General features: G+C 38.7%; 1 protein-coding gene across 1 annotated transcript in view; it reads left to right on the top strand.

Annotated features, from left to right (window-relative positions):
- Positions 1-23,657, top strand: part of LOC115232620 (tyrosine-protein phosphatase non-receptor type 13) — a 117,161-nt gene extending 93,504 nt beyond the window's left edge. Inside the window, exons 14-21 of the mRNA XM_036500692.1 lie at positions 1,756-1,850; positions 3,429-3,786; positions 5,557-5,650; positions 6,930-7,188; positions 12,505-12,670; positions 14,567-14,731; positions 17,738-17,800; positions 20,551-23,657. Coding sequence (XP_036356585.1) covers positions 1,756-1,850; positions 3,429-3,786; positions 5,557-5,650; positions 6,930-7,188; positions 12,505-12,670; positions 14,567-14,731; positions 17,738-17,800; positions 20,551-20,607 — 1,257 coding nt within the window. The 3' untranslated portion in view covers positions 20,608-23,657. The remainder of the gene's footprint in view (positions 1-1,755; positions 1,851-3,428; positions 3,787-5,556; positions 5,651-6,929; positions 7,189-12,504; positions 12,671-14,566; positions 14,732-17,737; positions 17,801-20,550) is intronic.
- Positions 23,658-24,461: the final 804 nt, after the last annotated feature.

Below are 24,461 nucleotides of genomic sequence, written 5' to 3'. Positions count from 1 at the left end.
TCGGGGTCGATAAATAAGGTACTAGTTACGCACTGGGGTCGATATAATCAACTTAATCCGTCCCCTCTATGTTTAGCCCCTTGTGGGTAGTAAAGAAATAGGTATTTCGTCTGCTGCTACATTCTGAGTTTAAATTCCGCCGAGGTCGACTTTGCCTTTCATCCTTTCAGGGCCAATAAATTAAGTACCAGTTGAGCACTGGGGTCGATGTAATCGACTTAATCCCTTTGTCTGTCCTTGTTTGTCCCCTCTATGTTTAGCCCCTTGTGGGCAGTAAAAAAATATATTACTTCTTAATGTAAACATAGCTTGCCAATGTCTTTGCTATGATATCACCAAAAATCCCAAGTCATCCCCACATGGGCAGTTTGGGCTGTCCATGTCCACTGTAATTCCATGCAAACCCTCATCTTTCTACAATTTGGCTGAACTACATCTTGGGTTTTTCTTTACCTTTTCAAGTTAATCAAAGCAGACAAGATCGAGGCCCCTGGCTGGTCTCAGGCTGTGAGATCAACTTGCAGTTTGTAAGAATACTAGCCTTGAGCAGCTCTATTCTTGGAGATGAAAGACCAGAGCAGAGCAAGTTTCTGGCTATTGTCATCATTTAACATCTGTTCTCTATGCTGGCATGGGTTGGACAGTTTGACCAGAGCTGCACCAGGCCCCAGTCCAATTTGGCTTGGGTTCTACGGCTGGATGCCCTTCTTAACACCAACCACTTTACAGTGTTCTGGGTGCTTTTCATGTGGCACCGGCACAGGACCCTTGCAGGCCAATCTTCTTCAGGGAGAGCAGTCTTAACATTTCTACTGTGGAATATGGGTCTTCTTGAGCATAGCAAGGCACCAGGTATCTTGCTCCTTTGCCATCTTGTCTGAAAGGCTCAATGTCTTCAGTTTTTGATCTCCAACTTAAAATGTAGAGCTTCTATTATAACACAAAATACTGCATTTTTTTGCGTTGGAGCCATGTTGCATAAAAGCACCAGCCCGCTGGCCATTTGTGGCACCAGTGCCTGAATAGACACTGACATTCTCCATGTTCATGGGAGATTTGGCTGTTATGCTACTACTGGATATCTGTCACTGAGGAACCCAGAGCAGGATGAAATGACCTGATCTGGCAACGCTAGCAGACAGTTCTCGTCTGTCAACAATATAATCACAAGTGCTTTTACGCACCACAAATCCTTGTGAAAGATCCTCTCAAAGTAAATCATGCAGTCTTCTCTTTTCTAATCCAACCTCCACATTAAGATGGAGATCAAAATTATTTCTTCATCATCATCGTTTAATGTCCGCTTTCCATGCTAGCATGGGTTAGATGATTGACTGAGGAATGGTGAACCAGATGGCTGCACCAGGCTCTAATCTTGATCTGGCAGAGTTTCTACAGCTGGATGCCCTTCCTAATGCCAACCACTCCGAGAGTGTAGTGGGTGCTTTTATGTGCCACCGACACAGGGGCTGGTCAGGCGGTACTGGCAATGGCCATGCTCAAATGGTGCTTTTTATGTGCCCCCTGCACAGGAGCCAGTCCAGTGGCACTGGCAACGACCTCGCTCAAATGTTTTTTCACGTGCCACCAGCACAAGTGCCAGTAAGGTGACGCTGGTAACGATCACACTCGAATGTTTGTTGGTGTTAAGACTGCTTCTGTTGCTATTATTCTATAAAAACATTCTTCTTCTTCTTATTATTATTATTATCGTCTAAATTTATCTATGTTCTCTGTTCTGTTTATTAACGACAGGTCAATGGTAGGTGTGTGATAGGGTTCAGTGTCAAAAAGGTTGTCAGCCTTCTCAAGAAACAGTCAGCTGCTACACTCACCTTAACGGTGCATAGGTAAGTTGATTATATTTGGGCTGGTTTAGCTGCCAAGTAAGCTTTCATCCAACAGATAAAACTACGATCAAAGACATTCCAGCTGTGGTCATCCTGTCTTCTATCTGTACATTTTCCAAAGTATTTTTCTTAAAAACAGTGGGCTACTATTTCTAGCAGACTGACTTACTCCATAGAGGTTCTCATTGGTTTTCGCTGCTACGTTTATCATCTCTAAACTGCTGTGTATAAACTGGTGGGATTTGAAGCGACATAGTTGTACAAACCATTGAGTCAGGCATTCCACCGTTTCTTCCACCGGCTGTTCTACAGCAACAATCATCATCATCATCATCTGTCCCTGTTCCAGACTGGCATAGGCTGGTCATTATCATCAGAACGCTTTGGTATTGCGACTAACTCCAGCCACACACTGGTGCTAAACTCTGTCATTTGGTTTGCTGCTTTCTACGACTGGATGCTTTTCTTGTCACCATGTTATTGACAGCCTCAACTGGGTAATAATGATCCTTTCTGTTATAGGCACAAGACCTGAGATTTTGGGAGAGGGGTCTAGACAATTACTTTGACCCCAGTGCCCTACTGGTACTTATCAACCCTGAAAGGCTCCTTAATAATAATAAATGCCCTGATGCAGTACCAGGCAGTGGCTCTCATGGCTTCTTGATCTTAAGTGATTGGAAATGTTATCATGTACATTGTTTTGTCTTGGTATAAAAGATGGGCTACAGCAAATATTCTGCTCAATACCACAGATTTGCTTGTCAGTTGTTTGACCTTAACCGGTTAAGCATGTCCTTTAGTGGCTGACGATATGTGCATCTCTGATCGCGAGCAGAAGTAGTGGGGGAGCATCATAGCCATGTGTTGAGAGGGATTATTTGGGGTTTGGATAATTCACCTTTGGAAACAGGTGTTTCATTCAATATCCTTAAACAATCCTTATTCAGGGACCTTTTGAGCAGGATGGGTTACTCGACCTGAAGAAAATTCTAACTGGGCCCCACCTGCAAGGTCATGTGCTGTTTATCTTGATATGAGATCGCCATGTCGTGCACCTATGGTTGTGATGCATGTGCCAGGTGTACCCTTATCAGACGGGTAGTCATGATGGGTATATTGGGCTTCATATATTTTATCCCAGTGTCACTTTGATGGCATGCACTGCTCTCTCACTCAGTAATAATATAGTTTCAAATTTTGGCACAAGGCCCGCAGGTTCTGGGCTGGGGATAAGTCAATGACATCAACCCCGGTGTATGACTGGTACTTATTTTATCACCCCTCCCCCAAGGGCAAATAACAGTGCCTACCTCTGTTATTCTATGTGTTGATGTAGTAATTCTAAAGATTGCTTCAAATCAATATTTATCTGAATATTTCACTATTTAATGAGAAATCTTTTACAATTTAATGGTTTCCCATTCTTTTAGAAAACTCTAGAAAAATGGACATTGAATGATGATAATATCTTCCTCATGTTTGTTCTTAAAGAAATTAATTTTAAAAATAGAAAAAATACATTTAATGTTTGTTTATCTTCATATCTTTTATTATTCTGTAAATTCTGTGTTTTAGATTGAAGTGTAGTGATGACTGTTGCTTCAAAGAGTTGGTAAAACCTGTGAAAAACACATCTGTGGAATCTTCTTCCAATGTTGGTAACTGTTCTTCTGATGATAAAACAGAAGTTGTACAAGAAAATCTAAACGTGAGTCGCAGACAACAGTGCCTGGGTTCATTAAAGAATGGATGTCAAATCAATAATCAGAATAGCATTAAAGACCAGTTGGATAAACTGACGGATGATTTGAACTGGCTGTGGCAGATACCACTGGTCAAAGTGGCCCAGAGAGTGGACAGTAAAGTGTTGTTGGAAACACAAATTTATTTGCTTGAAGCTTTGGAAAACAATAAATATAAAAATGAGTTCCAAGTAAGTTGTGGATGAGATTTATTTTAGAATATTTGTGTGTGTGTGTGTGCCTGCCTACCTGTCTGTCTGTTTGTCTCTCTCTTTACAAGTCCTCTAGCCACCTCTGCCCCCCTTAATTCTCCATTTCTTTCCTCCACCCACTTATTGAATCTCCATTTCATAGTCTTACTCTGGTGGTCACTTTGGACTAACAACCATTTAGTGTCATTTTTAACAACTGACAGATGTGAATTTCTCCACAGTTCATCTCAATCATTCTCAGCCACAGTCCATAGAATCCTTGCGGGTCCATAGAAGAAGATTTTGGTAAAATTTATTTGCAATAAATTGGTTCTACTTCTAAAGTAAACAGAATATTTTAAAGTTTTTTTTTTGTACAATTCCCAATATTTAATTCTGAAAATATATTAAAAGGATTTTGAAATCATTGAATGGTTATGAGGGTCCACCTGAGTAAAATAGGAATAAAAGGGTGTCCATAGGTGAAAAAAAAAAAAAGGGTGGGGTTGAGAACCACTGACATTAACCCTTTCGTTACCAACCCAGCTGAAACTGGCTCTGGCTTTGAGTACAAATGTTTTGTTTTCACAAGTTCTGAATTAAAATCTTGCAGCAAACCTTTGTCACAATTTATGTTCCTAACGATAGCTTAATGATAATAACGAAGTTATTTTACTAAATTCTTTGTTATATTTAAAGTAATTGAAAGAAACTCAGAGCATCTCAACAGAAATACAGTAACGAAAGGGTTAAGACACTGCCATTGAAATATCTGGTGGACAGACATTCTAAGAACTCTGTTGGTTAAAATTCTTGGTGAGACCAAAATAAAAACGATCTCAGAAGAGAATTTGTAAAGTTTCTGTTTGCTATATTTTTTGAGGTTATTCATTTATGATGTTCCATACCAGTAATTACTTTGGACAACAATACAGAGCTGTGTGGGTTGGTAAAACAACTACTCAGGTATTTCAAATGATGACATTAGATTCATGAACACCTGTGAAATGTTTATCGGAGAATATAAAACAACAAAACCATTCCAAAGCAGATAATGGAGCTTAGCATGGTTGGAGGTGTGTGCCACTTCCTGTTGAATTATCCAAACTTTGCCAACATTGAAAATAGATGTTAAATGCAGTTACTGATGATGATGATGACAAACAACAACCCACATGGTTCTTGGTCTCAAGAATTTGTCTTATGAAGAAAGGCTGAAGACGCTCGACCTTTATTCTCTAGAAAAACGACAACGCCGTGGAGATCTCATTCTTGCTCACAACATCATAAGCGGAAAGTGTAACCTCTCGAAAGAGCTGTTCTTCACTCCTGCTCCAGAGCGTCAGCTGCAGGGTCATTCCGAAAAGCTCTATCTGCGACGATTTCATCTCAATCGAAGGAGAGGGGCTTTCTCCGTCCGGGTTGCGGATCCGTGGAATAAGCTGCCGGACGAGATGGTAAAGATGCCGACAACTGCTCGGTTCAAAGTCTCTCTTGACCTCAAGTGGCCTGAACTCTTTACATGAACACCACCCTGTACATAACTCCATGTCCCCCTACATGTCCTTGCTTTTTGCTTTTTGAGCCAATAAATTAACTAACTAACTAACTAACTAACAACAATATTTTTACAAGATGTAACTTAAAAAACAGTTTATCTTTTCTTGAATTCAAAAGCATTTTTGAACGAGAAACAGTTGTGTATAATTAAATTGCTGAATTGTTCATTAGCCATACATTAACGAACTGTTGTCATTTTTGTTCTTGCAGTCCTTGAAACAAGTAAAACCTTCCAACAGTGCTTCCAAAGTTGCTCACTTAGAACAGAACCGAAGTAAAAATCGATTCCACAATATTGTACCATGTAAGTACTGGTGGTGGTGGTGGTTACACACTGTGTGTGTGTGTGTGTGTGTGTGTGTGTGTGTGTGATTAAAAGTGGAGCAGGATTCAGCTGTCGGTCTTCTTGTTTGCCACAGTCTTCAAGGCCGTAACAGTGGAGTGTGAGACTGGATACCTGTGAGAACTTCATTGTGCTCATCTTGTTCTTATACCTGAATCTCTGCAGTACTATTAGAGAAAAAATTGTAGCCATGGAAACAAAAAACTTGGAACAAAGTGTTAACATAGCAAAGAACAAATTTTTAATAAGAAGGCGCAGGAGTGGCTGTGTGGTAAGTAGCTTGTCTACCAACCACATGGTTCCGGGTTCAGTCCCACTGCGTGACACCTTGGGCAAGTGTCTTCTACTATAGCCTCGGGCCGACCAAAGCCTTGTGAGTGGATTTGGTAGACGGAAACTGAAAGAAGCCCGTCGTATATATGTATATATATGCGTTTGTGTGTCTGTGTTTGTCCCCCTAGCATTGCTTGACAACCGGTGCTGGTGTGTTTATGTCCCCATTACTTAGCAGTTCGGCAAAAAGAGACCGATAGAATAAGTACTGGGCTTACAAAAGAATAAGTCCCAGGGTCGAGTTGTTCGATTAAAGGCGGTGCTCCAGCATGGCCGCAGTCAAATGACTGAAACAAGTAAAAGAGTAAGAATTGAAAATGACAGAACCTTGCCATCATCAAAGAAATTGCCTTGTTTGGTGTGTAGCAACTTCCCAGAAATATCCCCAAAAGGGATACTTCCGGGCAGTTTCTGTTACCTAGGTAATCTAAAGGTGGTGAGCTGGCAGAAACATTAGTCTGCATTCTGAGTCCAAATTCCACCGAGGTTGACTTTGCCTTTCATCCTTTTCGGGGTTGATAAATTAAGTACCAGTTACGCATTGGGGTCGATGTAATTGACTTAATCCGTTTGTCTATCCTTGTGGGCAATATATAAAAAAAAAAATCTAATTAGCAATGGTTGAGGATATTCTGAGAGTAACCAGAAACTGGAGGGTTTTTAGACAACTTCTCTGTTGGTAAGAAAAGGTTTCTCTTGGACTTTGTGATGCTTGGATATGAACAGCAGTGCCAAGTGTCGAAGAGAGCCAAGATAGGCATTTGTTATTGAGTCGGAACTCGATCCTCATCACTGTGTCTGCAACCAAGTAGTTTTAGCAACAGTTTTTGAATGTTAAATTCTTGAATAATCTGAAATACTTAAACAGATTTTTGTATAAAGACTTTCCTTGTTTTCTTGACCGTAGATGATAAGTGCCGTGTAATATTGTCTGGTTCTTCCAAATACATCAATGCCAGTCATGTCGATATCGATGTTTCTACCAGCCTACTGAAATATGTTGCTTGCCAAACGCCACTTCGTCAAACAGTTTCTGATTTCTGGAGAATGGTCTGGGAAAAGCAGGCTGGTATGATAATAACCATGAACCATGAGGTTGAATTTGATGCTAAGAACGGGTTTCAAAATTGGTTAGATTCAGAGAATAAATCATTTAATAAGGCACAGTAAGAACTGTTTCTGAATTTCTGAACTTTTGGTAAGACAATTCTTTGGTGATGGGTCTGGTACTGGTTTTGGTGAACCTTCTGGATTTTGAAATTTTAATTTTACATGTTGCATTAGGTTTGGACTTTGGTTTATTTTATTTTGCTACAACACACACACACACACCATAAGTGCAAGAATGGCTGTGAGGTTAAGAAGTTTGCTTCACAACCACATGGTCTCAGGTTCAGTTCCATAGCATAGCACCTTGGGTGTCTTCTGTTCTAGCTCCAGGCCAGCCAAAGCTTTATAAGTGAATTTGCAGAAACTGAAAGCAGCCTGTATATGTATGGGTTTGTGTGTGTGCATCTCCTTGTCTTGCCATTCTGCACTAATTCTAAACAAAATCACTGTTTATACAAAAATGATGTCATTTTCTACAATCTTCCTAGAAAGCATCTCCAGCCATTGTGTTGTTCTTGTAAGAACTGAGAGAAATATTTCCTTTCTTCAAAAGAGCTGAAAGTTGGTGACAGGAAGAACATCTGGCCATAGAATATCTGCTTAAATAATTTCATCTGACCCATGCAAGCATAGAAAAGTAGATGTTAAAACTATGAAGATGATTAATGTTAATAAAAGAACCTCGGCTTCAAATTAATCTATAAACTCTACTCCCTCTCTTTATATATATATATCATCATCATCATCATCATCACTGTTTAACGTCTGCTTTCCATGCTGGCATGGGTTGGACAGTTTGACTGAGGACTGGTGAGCCAGATGGCTGCACCAGGCTCCAATCTGATCTGGCAAGGTTTCTACAGCTGGATGCCCTTCCTAATGCCAACCACTCCAAGAGTGTAGTGGGTGCTTTTTATGTGCCAATCAAGCAGCACTGTCATTGGCCACATATCTCTATCAATATTTATATCTATATAGATATCAATATGTATATATATGCATGTATGTATATGTGTGTGTGTATATATATATATGTTTGTGTATATGAATGGAAGAAAGAGAGTCTGCCGAATGTCGACCCAACAGAGGGACCGAGTTGACAGTACTTTGGTAGATAAAGCAATTAAGAGTATGAAGACAGGGAAAGCCCCCGGCCCATCAGGAATCACCGCAGAGATGCTCAAAATATATGGCAGTGTTGGCTATAGCCTAGTCTCCCGTATAGTTAACCAGGTGATACACAAAGGAGTCATACCCAATGACTGGTGTAGCAGGACCATAGTCAACTGCTACAAAGGTAAAGGTGACGCCTTAGATACAAATAATTACAGAGGTATCAAGCTGTTGGTTCAGGTAATGAAGGTCACAGAGAGGGTCATAGCCCAACTAATTAGGAAGAGAGTCTAGATGAGATGCAGTTTCGGTTCGTGCCAGGGAAAAGCACTGTTGATGCTATATTTTTGGTAAGACAGCTGCAGGAGAAATACCTAGCCAAAGATAAACCTCTGTACCTGGCTTTTGTTGACATGGAGAAAGCCTTTGACAGGGACCCCCAATCTCTTATCTGGTGGTCAATGAGGAAACTAGGGATAGATGAATGGTTAGTGAGAGCTGTGCAAGCCATGTACAGGGACGTTGTCAGTAAGGTGAGGGTTGGCAGCGAGTACAGTGAAGAATTCCAGGTAGAGGTAGGGGTCCACCAAGGTTCAGTCCTCAGCCCCCTCCTATTTATCATAGTCCTCCAGGCAATAACAGAGGAATTCAGGACAGGATGCCCCTGGGAGCTCCTCTACACTGATGAACTTGTTCTAATTGCTGAGTCACTATCAGAACTAAAGGAGAAGTTTCAGGTGTGGAAAAACCAAAGTCCTAATAAGTAGGAAGGCAGACCACAAATCCCTTCAGGTAGATGTCCCTGCTCGATCTGTAGAAAAGGCGTAGGTAGAAACTCTATAAGATGTACCCAGTGTAAGCTATGGACACATAAGAGGTGCAGCAATGTCAAAGGAAGGCTAACTAAGAAAATAGTTTTTGTATGTGGCAGATGCTCAGGAGCAGTAAACACTGAAAATGCACAGAGAACAGCTTCCACCACATTCCAGGGAGAAAAACTAGAAATAGTTGATAGCTTCCGTTACCTAGGTGACCAAGTCAGTAGCGGGGGTGGGTGTGCTGAAAGTGTAACTGCTAGAGTAAGAATGGCCTGGGCAAAGTTCAGGGAGCTCTTACCTCTGCTGGTGACAAAAGGCCTCTCGCTCAGAGTAAAAGGCAGACTGTATGACACAGGTGTATGAACAGCCATGCTACATGGCAGTGAAGCATGGGCCGTGACTGCTGAGGACATGCATAAGCTTGCAAAGAATGTGTGATGCCAGTGTGCATGCATGACAGAGTGTAAGCGCCCTTAGAAATAAGTTGGATTTAAGAAGCATCAGATGTGGTGTGCAAGAGAGACGACTGTGCTGGTATGGTCATGTGATGCATATGGATGAGGAGAGCTGTGTGAAAAAGTGTCACACCCTAGCGGTTGAGAGAACTTGTGGAAGAGGTAGATCCAGGAAGACCTGGGATGAGGTGGTGAAGCACAATCTTTGAACATTGGGCCTCATCAAGGCAATGACTAGTGACCGAGACATTTGAAGATATGCTGTGCTTGAGAAGACCTGGCAAGCCAAGTGAGACCATGACCTGTGGCCAAAGCCAGTGGTATATAACCAGCCCATTCAACCTGTTGAAGCAAGTGAAATCAAAATTGCTGACGTGGCCGATGACAGTACCACCTGATTGGCACTCGTGCCAGTGGAACATTAAAAGTGCCATTGACTTGCTCCCATGCCAGTGGCATCTTACCGGCACCTGTGCCGGTGGCATGTGAAAAACAACATTCGAGTGTGGTTGTTGCCAGTGCCACGGGACTGGCTCCTCATGCATGTGGCACGTAAAAAACACCTTTTGAAGGTGATCGTTGCCAGTACTGCTTGACTGGGCCTTGTGCTGGTGGCAAGTAAAAGCACCCACTACACTCTTGGAGTGGTTGGCGTTAGGAAGGGCATTCAGCTGTAGAGACTCTGCCAGGTTAGATTGGAGTCTGGTGCAGCCATCTGGCTAACCAGTCTTCAGTCAAACCATCCAACCCATGCCAGCATAGAAAACGGACGTTAAACGACAATGATGATGATATATATATATATATGCGTGCGTGTGTGTATCTATGTGTATATATCATCATCATTTAGCGTCCCCTTTCCATGCTAGCATGGGTTGGATGGTTCAACTGGGGTCTGGGAAGCCAGAAGGCTGCACCAGGCTCCAGTCAGATCTGGCAGTGTTTCTACAGCTGGATGCCCTTCCCAACGCCAACCACTCTGTGAGTGTAGTGGGTGCTTTTTATGTGCCACCGACACAGGTGCCAGACGAGGCTGGCGAACGGCCACGATCGGTTGGTGTTTGTTACGTGCCCACAGCACAGAGGCCAGTCGATGCGTTACTGGTTACAGCCACGTTCGGATGGTTTTCTTATGTGCCACTGGCACTAGTACCACAAAAATGCAAATTCCATTGATGTTCATCGATTTTGATTTGATTTGATTTTCACTTGCCTCAACAGGTTTTGACAAGTAGAGTTATGTGTCCCAAGAAGGAAGGTATGCACAGGTGGACTGACTACGTCCCAGGTAGGGGCCATGGGTTATGGCCTCACGTGTCCTGCCGGGTCTTCTCGCGCACAGTATACTTCGAAATGTCTCGGTCTCTGGTCATTTCCTCGGTGAGACCTAAAGCGCGAAGGTCGTTCTTCACCACCTCGTCCCAGGTTTTCCTGGGTCTACTTTTTCCACAGGTTCCCTCAACCGCTAGGGTGTGGCACTTTTTCACACAACTATCTTCATCCATTCTTACTACGTGTCCATACCAGCGTAGACGCCTCTCTTGCACACCACATCTGATGCTTCTTAGGTCCAACTTTTCTCTCAAGGCACTTACACTCTGTCGGGTATGAACACTGACATTACACATCCAACGGAGCATACTGGCTTCATTTCTTGCGAGCTTACGCATATCCTCAGCAGTCACAGCCCATGTATATATACATACATATATATATACATATACACATACACCCATACACATTTACACACACAGATTCTTTTCTACACTTGGCACAGGGCCTGAAATTTTGGGAGAGGGGGCCAGTTGATTAGATCGACCCTAGTATGCAACTGGTACTTAATTTATCGACCCTGAAATTATGAAACGCAAGCTCGACTTCAACGGGATTTGAACTCAGAAAGTAAAGACATGAAACACTGCCCAGCGTGTTGACCATCCTGCCAGCTTGCCACAATATCAGTTTGTCCCTGGTATAGCTTGACAATTGGTGTTGGTTTGTTCACATCCCAAGATGCTAATAGGGTAATTATCAAACTTTAAAGAAAAAAGTCCTGGGGTCAATTTCTTCGACTAAACCCTTGAAAGCACTGCCCCAGCATGGCCTTGGTTAATTGGCTGAAAGAAATAAGAGAAGACCTGAAACTGCAAATGTCTCTGCCCAGTGTATATCAATAAGAGAAAGGGGGAAATTCAAGAAGGAATTGTTAAAAAAAAAAAATTTTAAATATCCTTTACACCCCTCCTGCACAAATTTATCCAAGTTTTGACACTTTAGAGACATCAGATCTTATGAGTCTTGGTAGTCAGATTCAGAAGATCTGATGTCTCTAAAGTGTCAAAACTTGGATAAATTTGTGCAGGGGGGGTGTAAAGGATATTTAAAATTTTTTTTTTTTTAATTCTTCCATATTTATTTATTGGTGAAAATATATAAAATGAGTAATGCAGGTTCAATATTAGATTTTGAATCTACACACACACAATCTTTATTACAGTATTTAAGCTATAAAATTTACTACCTAAGTCTCATGGTCAGACTGTGGTTTGAACTCATATCAAAGACACTTTTGTATGATTATACATTCTTCAGACAGAACTAGAGTGACTATTCCTGGTTTTGTCTGAAGAATATAAGGTCATGTGGCATTGTTCTCCATGTGAGGTCAAGCCACAGCCTGACCATGGAACTTAAGCTGCAAATTAAGTCTAAAGTATAAAGAACCTAATCTGTCATTGTATCATGGCTGTTGATTTCTTTACATTTTCACAATTTGCCCAGTAATGTGTGTGTGTGTGTGTTATTCTTACATAACTACTTGAAAAACGTGTACTAAATGCATTCAAATTATCATTTGGTTGTCTTTATTACACACAAATATCTATTGAGGTGCTTGTCAGGTTGTTGCCATGGAAACTCAGCATATTGTAGTTTGTTTCTTGGTGAAGCATTTACCATAAACCTTAAGATTTGTTCCTTGTTGCAGGTACCACATCAAGATCATTGAGAAGTACAGTCACCCACACTTTGATATTCAAAAGTTGACCATCTCAGACACAACTGGAACCACCAAAGACCATCAAATAATTCATTTGGTTTACAGATGTTGGCCTTACAACATTAATCACCTGGATATCGATTCATTCCTGCAGGTTAGTAGTATTGGGCTTGTTACTCGATCCTTGGTCAACCCTGATTTGGTACGCTTAGGATCAAAACTATTCTAGCCATAACCACCCTGTCTTATTCCAAACTTAAATGTCTCTCAGGTGACATGATTGAAAGTATTCTTTCTTTTTTAGGACACTAGATAACTTGAGGGTGATTTTAGTCATTATTTCCAGTAACTGACCAGTTTGACGGCCCCTTTGTGGATGTGTAATCCATTCATGGATTTTTTGCAGAGTAATTATGTATTAAAAGAGTGGATTGGAAACATGTTTGTTATTATTTATTCACCATTACACATGTTTCGTTTACTAATAAGAGTTACCAAGTTGTACATGTAGGATAAACATGTAAGATATGCCTTCTTAGAAATTCTTCAGACAGAATCAAAATAATGCAAAAATCAACATTTGGATGAAGTGTTTATATAGAATTAGTAATCAGGGGTCCTTTAGACAGTTGGAGGAGAGAATAAAGGGCCAAACTAATAATATGCAAAAGCGAGTATATATATATATTTACTCTTTTACTTGTTTCAGTCATTTGACTGCAGCCATGCTGGAGCACCGCCTTTAATCGAACAACTCGACCCTGGGACTTATTCTTTTGTAAGCCCAGTACTTATTCTATTGGTCTCTTTTGCCGAACTGCTAAGTAACGGGGACATAAACACACCAGCATCGGTTGTCAAGCAATGCTAGGGGGACAAACACAAACACACGCATATATATATATATACATATATACGACAGGCTTCTTTCAGTTTCCGTCTACCAAATCCACTCACAAGGCTTTGGTCGGCCCAAGGCTATAGTAGAAGACACTTGCCCAAGGTGCCACGCAGTGGGACTGAACCCGGAACCTTGTGGTTGGTAAACAAGCTACTTACCACACAGCCACTCCTGCGCCTATATATAATACAAATAAGAAAATGGAGAAACAAATTTAGTTTGTTCATCAACTTACGGATATTATAATGTTAGATTATTCATTTTACAAATGGGAACATATCTATATATAGCAAATAAGTAACAAGGATCTCCATTTCAAGTGGTTCCATTTAATCACTCAATGAAAACGTCAATTTGAAAGAAACCCCTCTCCTCAGAAGCAGATGACCCATATAGATTTCCAACAAAAAGGATAAACCGTTATTTTTTAGCAAAATTTCATCAGTACAAGAGACTAAAATAATTACATTGATTCATTTTGCTATTTTTGGCCCCTAAATTCATTCTGCCACAAAAATAGTGAAATTGAAACAATGTAATTATTTTAGACTCTTGTACTGATGAAATTTTGCTTAAAAAAAAAAAAATGGTCTATCCTTTATTTTGGAAATCTATATGGGTCATCTGCTTCTGAGGAGAGGGGTTTCTTTCAAATTGATGGAATGTTTTCATTCATTGATTAACCCTTTCATTACCAACCCGGCTGAATCCGCCTCTTGCTCTGTAGTACAAATGTCTTGTTTTCTTAAGTTTTGAATTAAAATCTTTCACCAAGCCTTAGTCACAACTTACGTTCCTAAACACTAGCTTAATGATAATGAAGTTATTTTACTAATTTCTTTGTTATATTTAAAATTAATTGAAAGAAACACAGAGCATCTCAGTAATGCAAGGGTTAATGAGAGCTTACTTATTGTGTAAGGAGTAAAGAAATGAAGAGGTTCTTATTGTGTGACGAGTAAGGAGATAGAGTTGTTCTGGGAGTATTGCCCTATCAATCATGGAACATGCCAGGGCAATCTCCTTTATTTTTCAGGTGTGAAGAGAATAACAAGTTGTATTTACATCGGTTTACCTTTCACAGCATAGACTAACTACAAAAAATGTTATTCCATGTGTGTTCAATGAAATTTTGTATTTTCTCAACAGTTTGTTCAAACTATTCAGCATTATCGGCCTCTCAGCAGATCCTTGCCTGATGAACAACACTGCAGTAGTGACTTGGTGATCGTCCACTGTAGCAGTGGCAGTTCTCTCTCAGCTCTCATCATTGCTGTTGATGTGGCTGTCATCCACATCCAAAACAATATCAAGGTAATTTTCTTACAATAATTTAAAAAAAGAAAAAGAAAAAACTTGAAAAATCTAAAATCTTAAATGTTTTTATTTTGTTAGAGTTGGTCTATGATCAAAAACACTCCGGCCATGACCAGCCCATCTATCACTCAGTCATAATGTATTAAGAAATACATTAATGTGTTGGTTTTCAGAAACTTTTTCTTTATGATACATTGGACAGCGAAATAAATAATTACTGGTACTGCAACATTTCTCATTGAAAGTTTAAACAAAATATTTTCAAGTGAAACGTTATCCAAGATTATCTGTTTTGGAACCATGTCTCTGAGTTGTTCTTTGTTTTTCCTGAAGACCAGTGACAGGTGATGCAAGCAAGCCTTGGCTGCTGTTCACAGCAGATTGAGCATCTTTATAATGAATGCAGCTATATAGTGAAGGATGAAATTATATTCAACTATCACATTTTTTAACCCTTTTGTTACCAACCTGGCTGAAACCGGCTCTGGCTCTGAGTACAAATGTCTTGTTTTCACAAGTTTTGAATTAAAATCTTCCACCAAACCTTAGTCACAATTTATGTTCCTAACACTAGCTGAATGATAACTAAGTTATTTTACTAAATTCTTTGTTATATTTAAAGTAATTGAAAGAAACACAGAGCATCTCAACAGAAATACAGTAACGAAAGGGTTAAAAATAGGTATAGTTTTTTTCTTTGGTAGCCTTGTGGGTAAAGGTGCTTTATAAGCAGAGGTATATGTTGAGGTGGAGGGTTTCAATCTCTGCCAAGTATTACAAAAGAGTTTTATTAAATATTTACGTTTTCTAATTAGTTAGATAGGAGGGGAAAAAGAAGGGGGGGGGATAATTTTTACTTGGACTTAATGGTTCAGTGAAAGAGACTGATAAAATAAGGACCTACCTTGAAGAAATTAATTACAGGGATTGATTTATTTAACTGAAACCTTCAACTGCAAGAAAGAAAAAAACAACAAAAAGAAAACCCTTCAGTGCATGCCCAGGGACAAGATTGAACTCTGTATCAGGATGCTTCTATATTGTTTGCTATTGTCTCTACCCACAAGACCATTTAGGCAACAGCAATAACTAATGTGAAAATAATATATTTAAACCTATCAGATTAATGTAATCAATAACCAATCATTAAAATAGATTTAAATATCTCATATTTTGTACAAGTAGTATTACTGGCCGTACGGCCTAGTGGATAAGGGTGGTTGGTTACAAACAAGGCAGTGGGGTAGATGGAGGTTTCAGTCTCAGGTAGGGATTGTGATGTGATGGAGAAGGGAAAAAAAAAAACTTTTACAAAGAGCCTCAGGCTAAGATTGAACCTTTGTTAAAGAGGTCTGTGTGTTGCTGTGTCCATGTCTTTACCCACAAGACCATTGAGACAACAGCAATAACTAATGTGAAAATAATATATTTAAACCTATCAGATTAATGTAATCAATAACCAATCATTAGAATAGATTTAAATATCTCATATTTTGTACAACTAGTATTACTGGCCGTATGGCCTAGTGGATAAGGGGGGGGTTGGTTACAAACAAGGCAGTGGGGTAGATGGAGGTTTCAGTCTCAGGTAGGGATTGTGATGTGATCTTATTTAGTTTTAATTTTTTTTCTGTAAATGGAGAAGGGAAAAAAAAAAACTTTTACAAAGAGCCTCAGGCTAAGATTGAACCTTTGTTAAAGAGGTCTGTGTGTTGCTGTGTCCATGTCTTTACCCACAGACCATTGAGACAACAGCAATAACTAGTTTGAAAATGATATATTTAAATCTTATATAAAAGCTCTTTGATGTGGTGGTGTTCATGGTTTTCTGTGAAGGGAGAATGTGAAATGTTCCAGAACACAACATGCTACCTGATTCAGGAATTGATCTCACAACCTTAATGATCATAAGCCTAACCACAAGGCCGTGCACTTTCATGGCAAAGTCAGTAAAGTGGTGGGTTGATTTCCATTTATATCCTGGGTTCAAGTCCTGCCAAGCCCAGCTTAGCCTTTCATTCTTCTGGGGGGTCAATAAAATAAAGTAATATTGAAGTACAGGGGTCAATTTAATTAACTAATCCCCTCTTTTTTCGAATTTAGATCTACCTGACTTGGAATAATAATAATTATTCTGTAAAGTACCTAACAGTATTGAGTGAAGTGGACGAATAAAACTAATTCTACAATCATGTCAAGTTTGAACCCCAGCCTATGCTTTTAGAGGGGAAAAAAGGGGTCAGACACATTTGTGCACTCAGACACCAGAACACAAACAAGAAATTATCTCAAAAATGTAAAAAAACAATTCAAACTTTTATGTTTAATATTGAACTGATACTGTGATTCTTTATGTTCTGGTTTCAAATCCTGTCTAGGTCAGACTTACTTTGCATCCTTCAGCACCCCCACAAGTACGTGTCATATATTGGGGTTGATCTTAAATATATGACAGGTCATAAATCTCAAAACTTCAAACCTTTAAGAGTCTTAATTGTGTTGGTGCAGTTTGTCACAGACACAATCTCTCAAATTATTGATGATGGATTAATGAATTGATTAATGAAACCACGACCACCCTGTCTTTGATTCAGGCACAGTGTATCAAGGACTACATTTTCTAATGTATAGTGTTTAGTAATTAACAGAAGCAGCTATTGCTGTTTAGCCCCAGGTCAGTCTTGATCTAGCAGACCCATGATCAAACAGGTCCTAGCTGTGAGACCATCCCATCTTTTATTCTGGCAAAGTCTATCAAGGACTACATTACCTAATGCATAGTACAGAGTTAGTTTTGGGTATTATAGTTTTGCATTGTTTAGCCCTAGGTCAATCCTGTTTTGAATCTTATGATCAAAGATATCCAAATATGATATAATCTCCTCCTCCCAAGGTATCTCTCTATCTACGCATGAGACAACTTAATGATATGTGATGGATATTTATGTATAATGAAGATGATGTGATGCTGTTTAATTAAGACATGAAACTCGTTTGTTGCAGTTCAACCTATTTGATATTGTAAGTGACCTGCGCCTCCAGAGACCACAGATGATTGAAACAGAGGTAAGGAGAGTTAATTGCCTACCTTAACCCTTTAGCATTTAAACCAGCCATATCCGGCTGAAAGTATTCTGCCTGTTTCATGGTCAAACTGGCTAGATCTGGTCTCTCACACCAACCCTACAATATTGTTTTAAAAATTACAGGTACCTCATCAAAATCTCATTGCTACAAGATAATGCATGATTAGTTCAAAACAATGTGGATGAAAAAGGATTAATTTTGGCAGAATAATGTGAACACTAAAGGGTTAAAACTTAAAATTAATTAATTTCTAGAAAATTTTCATTCCAGAATTTATATCCAGCTTCAACCTGTCCCCTCCTGGGCCTCAATTATTTCCTGATGGCTAGCAGAAGCTTTCATTTGATCCCAGGTTTTATTAAAGGAGGATGTTTTCTTTTTTACTTTGTGTGTTTGAGAGAGAAGGAATTTTGTCTGAGACTCCAATTCCGGACTTATGTTTTGGGTCCTCTCTCTTACTCACAAACCTATCCAAACGACCAGTTGTCCCTATATAATATTGGTTTACAATTTTTAGCACAACACCAGCAACTTCACGAGAAGGGGCTAATTGGTTACATTGACCCCAGTACATGACTGGTACTTATTTTATCAACCTCAAAAGGATGAAAGGCAAAGTCAACCTCGGCAACATTTGAGCTCAGAATGTAAAGTTAGGAGAAACGGCCCTAAGCATTTCGTCCAAGCTCCCAGAAATGATTCTGCCAGCTCACTGACCCCTGACACATAAAGACAGACGACCTGCTGCTAAGCATTTCGTCCATGCTCCCAGAAATGGCTGTCAGACCTTTTCCCCTTAATTTCCTGTGTAGGCTTTCTCTGTTAACATCCCCAGATTTCTGCATCAATATTCATCATCCGGACGTTTTCAGTCTTTGTTAACGTGGTCGTTGCCTGTGCCACCTGACTGGCCCCCTGTGCCAGTGGCATGTAAAAAGCACCCACTACACTCTCAGAGTGGTTGGCATTAGGAAAGGCATCCAGCTGTAGAATCTTTGCCAGCTCTCAGTCAAACCATCCAACCCATGCCAGCATGGAAAGCAGACGTTAAACAACGATGATGATGATGATGTTTTCTCTCTATTTACATGTATATATGTATGTATAGTTTGTATATCAGACCCAAGTAGTGTTATTTGTTTATTTCCACCATTCTCTTTCTGTGTGTGTGTGTGTATATAAATTAGAAAAAAAACCCACCTTTCATCAATTCAAAATGAAAAATTAGATTACACCATCTAGAAAATTACATATTATAGAAAGATTAAATATAAGATAAAACATATAACGATGATTGAGTAATGAGCAAAATAATAAAACGTATATATATATATATATATAATGTATGTGTGGTGAAGGTGTGTGGCCTAGGGGTTAGGCTGTGGTACTCGCAATTATTAGATCGTGGGTTTGATTCCATGACTGGGAATGTGTTCTTGAGCAAAACACTTCATTTCACATTGCTTCAGCTTTCCCTTTCAATCACTGGGCCATATTGGCCTTCTCAATGCAAAAAGTGCACTGTGACTAGTGATATGTAACAACATCTGAGAGGTCACGTGACCATATGATGTAAGTATAACCCTTTATCATTCAGATTATTCTGTGAAATGTAATCCTTATTTATTCCCATTGTTTTGAATTAATCCTGGATTATCTCATAGTCTTGAGATTTTCATGATAGGGTTTTATATTTTTAGAATGACATTGTTGGGTAGGCGTGAGAAGCCACATCTGGCTAGTTTGAAAATAAAACAGGTAGAATATTTGGGCTGGATTTGGCCAGTTTAAATGCCAACGGGTTAAAAGAGGGAAGAGCTTCGACGCAACACAGGACCCTCCTGGAATTGGCCAAAATATTTGGCAAGTGATGCAACATAGTCTTCATCTCAAATTGACATACCTATCTTATCTTACCTGGAATTTAAACCCTAAATATTAATCCTTTATCATTTAAAGTGGCCATATCAGGCCCAAATATTGAAACCAACCATATCTGGCCTCTCACACCTATCCTACAGTGTCATTGTAAAAATAAACAACCACATCATTGAAATCTTGAAGCTACGAGATAATCATCATTCAACATCTGCTTTCCATGCTAGCATGGGTTGGATGATTTGACTGAGGTCTGGCGAACCAGACTCCAAGCTGATCTGGCAGAGTTTCTACAGCTGGATGCCCTTCCTAATGCCAACCACTCCAAGAGTGTAGTGGGTGCTTTTATGTGCCACCGGCACATGGTGGAACTGGCAATGCCCACACTCAAATGGTGCTTTATATGTGCCACCTGCACAGGAGCCAGTCCAGCAGCAATGGCAACGACCTCACTCGAAGCAATTAAAAGTATGAAGACAGGGAAAGCTCCCAGCCCATCAGGAATCACCGCAGAGATGCTCAAAATATCTGGCAGTGTCGGCTATAACCTAGTCACCCGTATAGTTAACCAGGTGATACACGAAGAAGTCATACCCAATGACTGGTGTAGCAGGACCATAGTCAACTGCTACAAAGGTAAAGGTGATGCTTTAGATACAAATAATTACAGAGGTATCAAGCTCTTGGGTCAGGTAATCCATGGTTAATTCAAAATAATGTGAGTAAAGAAGCATTACAAAGTTAATCTGAATGCTAAATGGTTAATTCCTCACAACAAAAGTACTTAGACCAGAATCGGTGAAATTTTAGCTGTTTACATCTGACCGTTTTCTAATTTTTCTATTTTGCAGGATCAGTATCGTATTTGCTACCAGGCATCTCTCAGAGCTGTTCAAAAACTGTTTTGATGTGGTACCATTTCCAGGCGCTGGCCACGTATAAAACTTCTCCCTCGCAGGTTAACCGGACCTGATGTACTTTCTCATACGGAGAAATTCTTCTTTAGAAGTTAAGAAGACTTAAGATATTTCTTTAGTATTGAGAATCTCTCCCTTGCGGGTTTAAATGAAACCTGAAGTATTTACTAAGTACCAATGTCTTTAGAGACATTCTCACTCACAGGTTAACGAGACCTGGAGTGATTCATGTGTAGAGAGGAAGTCTTGTCTGAGTTCTCAATCACTGATAAACTCGTTAAGAAAGACTCTCCTTTCTCACAATAAACCAGATTCATATCTGGTATGTAAAGAAATTCCTACAGGTTAAGGTTTTCAAAAATATATTTTAAGTTTATTTTTTTTCTTAATTTGACCAAATCTCATATGAAATATTTACAAATATTGGTATCATTTAGAAAAAACAAAAAAACAAAAAATAAAATTCACAGTAGTTGACTTTTGTTACTTCAGATTAAAGTTTATAAGGTCTGAAAATATTTATTTTTACCTTAGTCAACCTACAGACTTTATACCATAAAATATTAAACTGCGTAGTTTCTCATAATAGATGTTACTCAACTTTAGTTATTTTGAAATATATCACAGTTTAGTGTGTTTACTGTTTGACAGTGTGGCACTATAGCATTCTCAGAACTGTCAATTCTAGATTTTGTTACCAAAAGCCAGAAGAATCATTCATGGAACAACAAGTTGGAACACTATTTGGCCATGACATGTTGGTTAGACAGTCCAGGGAATGCATTCTGTTGCATGAAATTTTTATATATTTACACATTTTCAATATTATCCGTTCCTCATGCCAGTCTTCACTTTCTGTTTGTAAGAGCACAAATTAGTTTTCAAATATTAGATTTTTCTATCTTGATAGGAGGAAACGATTTGCACAATTATATTTAGGTTTTTACCAGCATTGATGATGGTTTTTGATCCCCATTCCTTATTTCTTGTTAAATTCGTTGTTGTATATTCTCATGAATATTTCAAACCCCCTAAATTAACAAAGTCCTCCAATATTTACCTAAATACACCAAACATTGCTTCCACTTTCGGTTAAAAATTACATTGATGCTCAACGTTTCGGTTAAAGTTGGGAAAACGTTTAACCAACGCCCTTCTTTAGTCTCTGCATTTTTTCCTGTTTGCTTCCTTCTTCAGGGATAACTTTATCACATGATTAAGATACAGATTTTTTTTTTTTTTTTAGGAACTATTCATTGGTTGTGACTTTTGTTACAAATTGCAAAACCTATTCAAAGGTTTCATTAATGTTACTATGGAAACCGAATGTTTGCCGCTAATCAGCTTTCCTCAGAAAGCAAAATTTACTGTTTTACAGAATAAAAGCTCAGCTGTACTGAGTTTGGTTGTGATGAATACAAGGTTGTGCAGTTGAGACTTTGGAAACAGGAAATTTCCAGTCTGTTAAGATCTACCATTTCATCTGTTGGGATTTAATTCACAAAGGAGGGGTCGCAAAAAAGATGAACCAACAGTTTTTCTGGGTTTTTAGTGCTACTAGAAAGGAATTTTAAAATTGTCCTAAAATTGATCAAATCTGTTCTTGAATATATTAGGGTCTCTTTAACTTTATTTGGTAATCGATTCCAGTTTTTTTTTATTGTGTGGTAAATGTGTTATTTGGTAGTCAGCAGCATTCTGTTATGTCTAAAGGAATTAGTGTCTGAGATTATGGCAGAAACTGAGTCTCAACTAGTATTCCTACAGTACTATGGAAGTACATGGAAGTACTATTGTTTGAGACTGGGTCAAGGAATGACACAGTTACAGAAAGAAGTAGATTGAAGTAGATTGGACATGTCTACTTGGAATATTGTTTTACTTTGAACATCAAACTGTTGTCATGTGACTTACAACATGGGGCAACATTCCACATGTTATTCATGCATTGAATGCAACAAGTCAAACAACTTGCATTGAATGATTGACCATGTGATGATGGTGTTATCACTTTATCCTTGTTCAGCTCTGGTGATAACACTTCACAACACTTCCTGATATCTTTTCAATGATTATCAATTGTTAAGATATCAGGAATAATTTCATAGGGATTTCTAAAGAATAACCATTGCAAAATCTCTTTGAACCAAAAGTTCATATATCCAGACTAAAACCGCTGCCATTTCAGTTGCTGTCTCACTTCCACATCTCACCCACTTTAAAGTTACAACAACTTTAAAATTGGTTGGATTTTTTCCCTTCCTTACACTGAGTTCTTTGTAATTTTTGCCCTGGTTTTGTAGGTTTGTCTGTTATCTTTTCCATCAGAAAGATGCTCCATCCCAGACCTCTCTAATTCCAGTGTCTTTTGTGTGTCATGGCACATCACAGCTAATTGTAACTTGGATTGTGTTTAAAATAATTTGGCAAAAACTATTGGAGTAAAACAAACAAAACAAGTAAAACCAAAAGCTCCCAGCTTATCTTGAAAACTAATTGTTATTTGTTTAACAATTCTTCCCTAAAATTCTGGTAAAAACTTATAAAAGTGCAATTTGTTTCCTTCCATAATAATAGTGTGCATATTAACAGAACACGTGTGGCAGTAATTAATACCATGATGTGTTCTATGAGGTCATCTTTGGACTTTGTAACACATCTGTTGCCAACAGGAGGGCAGACGGTTGAACAATTGGGCAACTCTGCTTATCTCTGAAGACTGGAATGGTAAATGCTAACCAGTTGCAGTCATAGAGGAATGAGACTGTTTCCATTTCTAAACTGTTATATTTCTTAATATTGTAGTTGGTTGTAGAGGGTGGCCATGTAGAAATAACCAGAGGAGTAAATTTAACTGCAAATCTGGTGTGTACATAGAAATATTTCTACTTTCCACCGATGTTGGTTCCCAATATATTCCAGGAACAATGAGAAATATCTATAATTTGTAAAAATAATTTAGTGGAAGACACAATTTATGCAGTTCTACATTGATGTTATAAACCCGTTTGTTCACATGTTAAAAAAGGTCAAAACTTTCTGAGAAAAGAAAATAAACTTAACAAAAAAAATCTCAAAAAAAAATTGCAAAATAGAATAAAAAAACACCCAAAAAAACAGTTTTAGAAAAAATCTTTGTCTTTGTTTTTCTTTCCATCTTTTGAAAATTTTATTTTGCGGTTGTGCATTTTTTTTTCTCGTTAAAGAATCATTAAAGGTGAGACTCTTCAGTCTATGTATACCTGATCACAAACGAAAAAAAAAATCGGCCAAGACTAATGCTTTTGTTCCAGTAGAAGTGAAATGGTCAAATAAATGAGGATTCTACAAGCATTTTTATTGCCTCTCTCATCTTATTTCCCCGGCCTCAGTTCACCAGACTCTCAAGGGGAGGAGTGTCTTGTAATGGTCAAGTGGATTGACTTTTGTTGCATTTTAATTTTTTTCTGATTAAAGAAACCCAACAAAAACAAAACTTCAACATGTAGCGAATATGGGCAAAAAACATGTAAGGAAGTCAGAGAAATTGTTAACAATACATTCAATGGAATCTCTACTTGTAGGGAATGTGGAAAAGAATGTATGTCAGGAGGTGAATAGAAACATCAAAACAATATTGTAACACCTACAATACTCTACAAAAGAGTAAATGTCCCTTGTTGGACTAAATCTAAATTTTTAAAAAATTGCAATTTGACAATCTTAAGAGAAAAGACAAAATTAAATCAAATTTTACCTGAAATTTTTCTTTTCATTTTCTATAGTAATCATTAACAATTTGAAAATAATTTACTTGTGGAATGTAGTTATCATCATTAATGTTTTAAAAAACTAACAAAAAGAAA

The sequence above is a fragment of the Octopus sinensis genome, linkage group LG2 (genome assembly GCF_006345805.1).
Source record: "Octopus sinensis linkage group LG2, ASM634580v1, whole genome shotgun sequence".
NCBI lineage: Eukaryota > Metazoa > Mollusca > Cephalopoda > Octopoda > Octopodidae > Octopus > Octopus sinensis.
The sequence above is the reverse complement of the archived record's forward strand: the minus strand, read 5'-3'. Positions and strand labels throughout refer to the sequence as shown.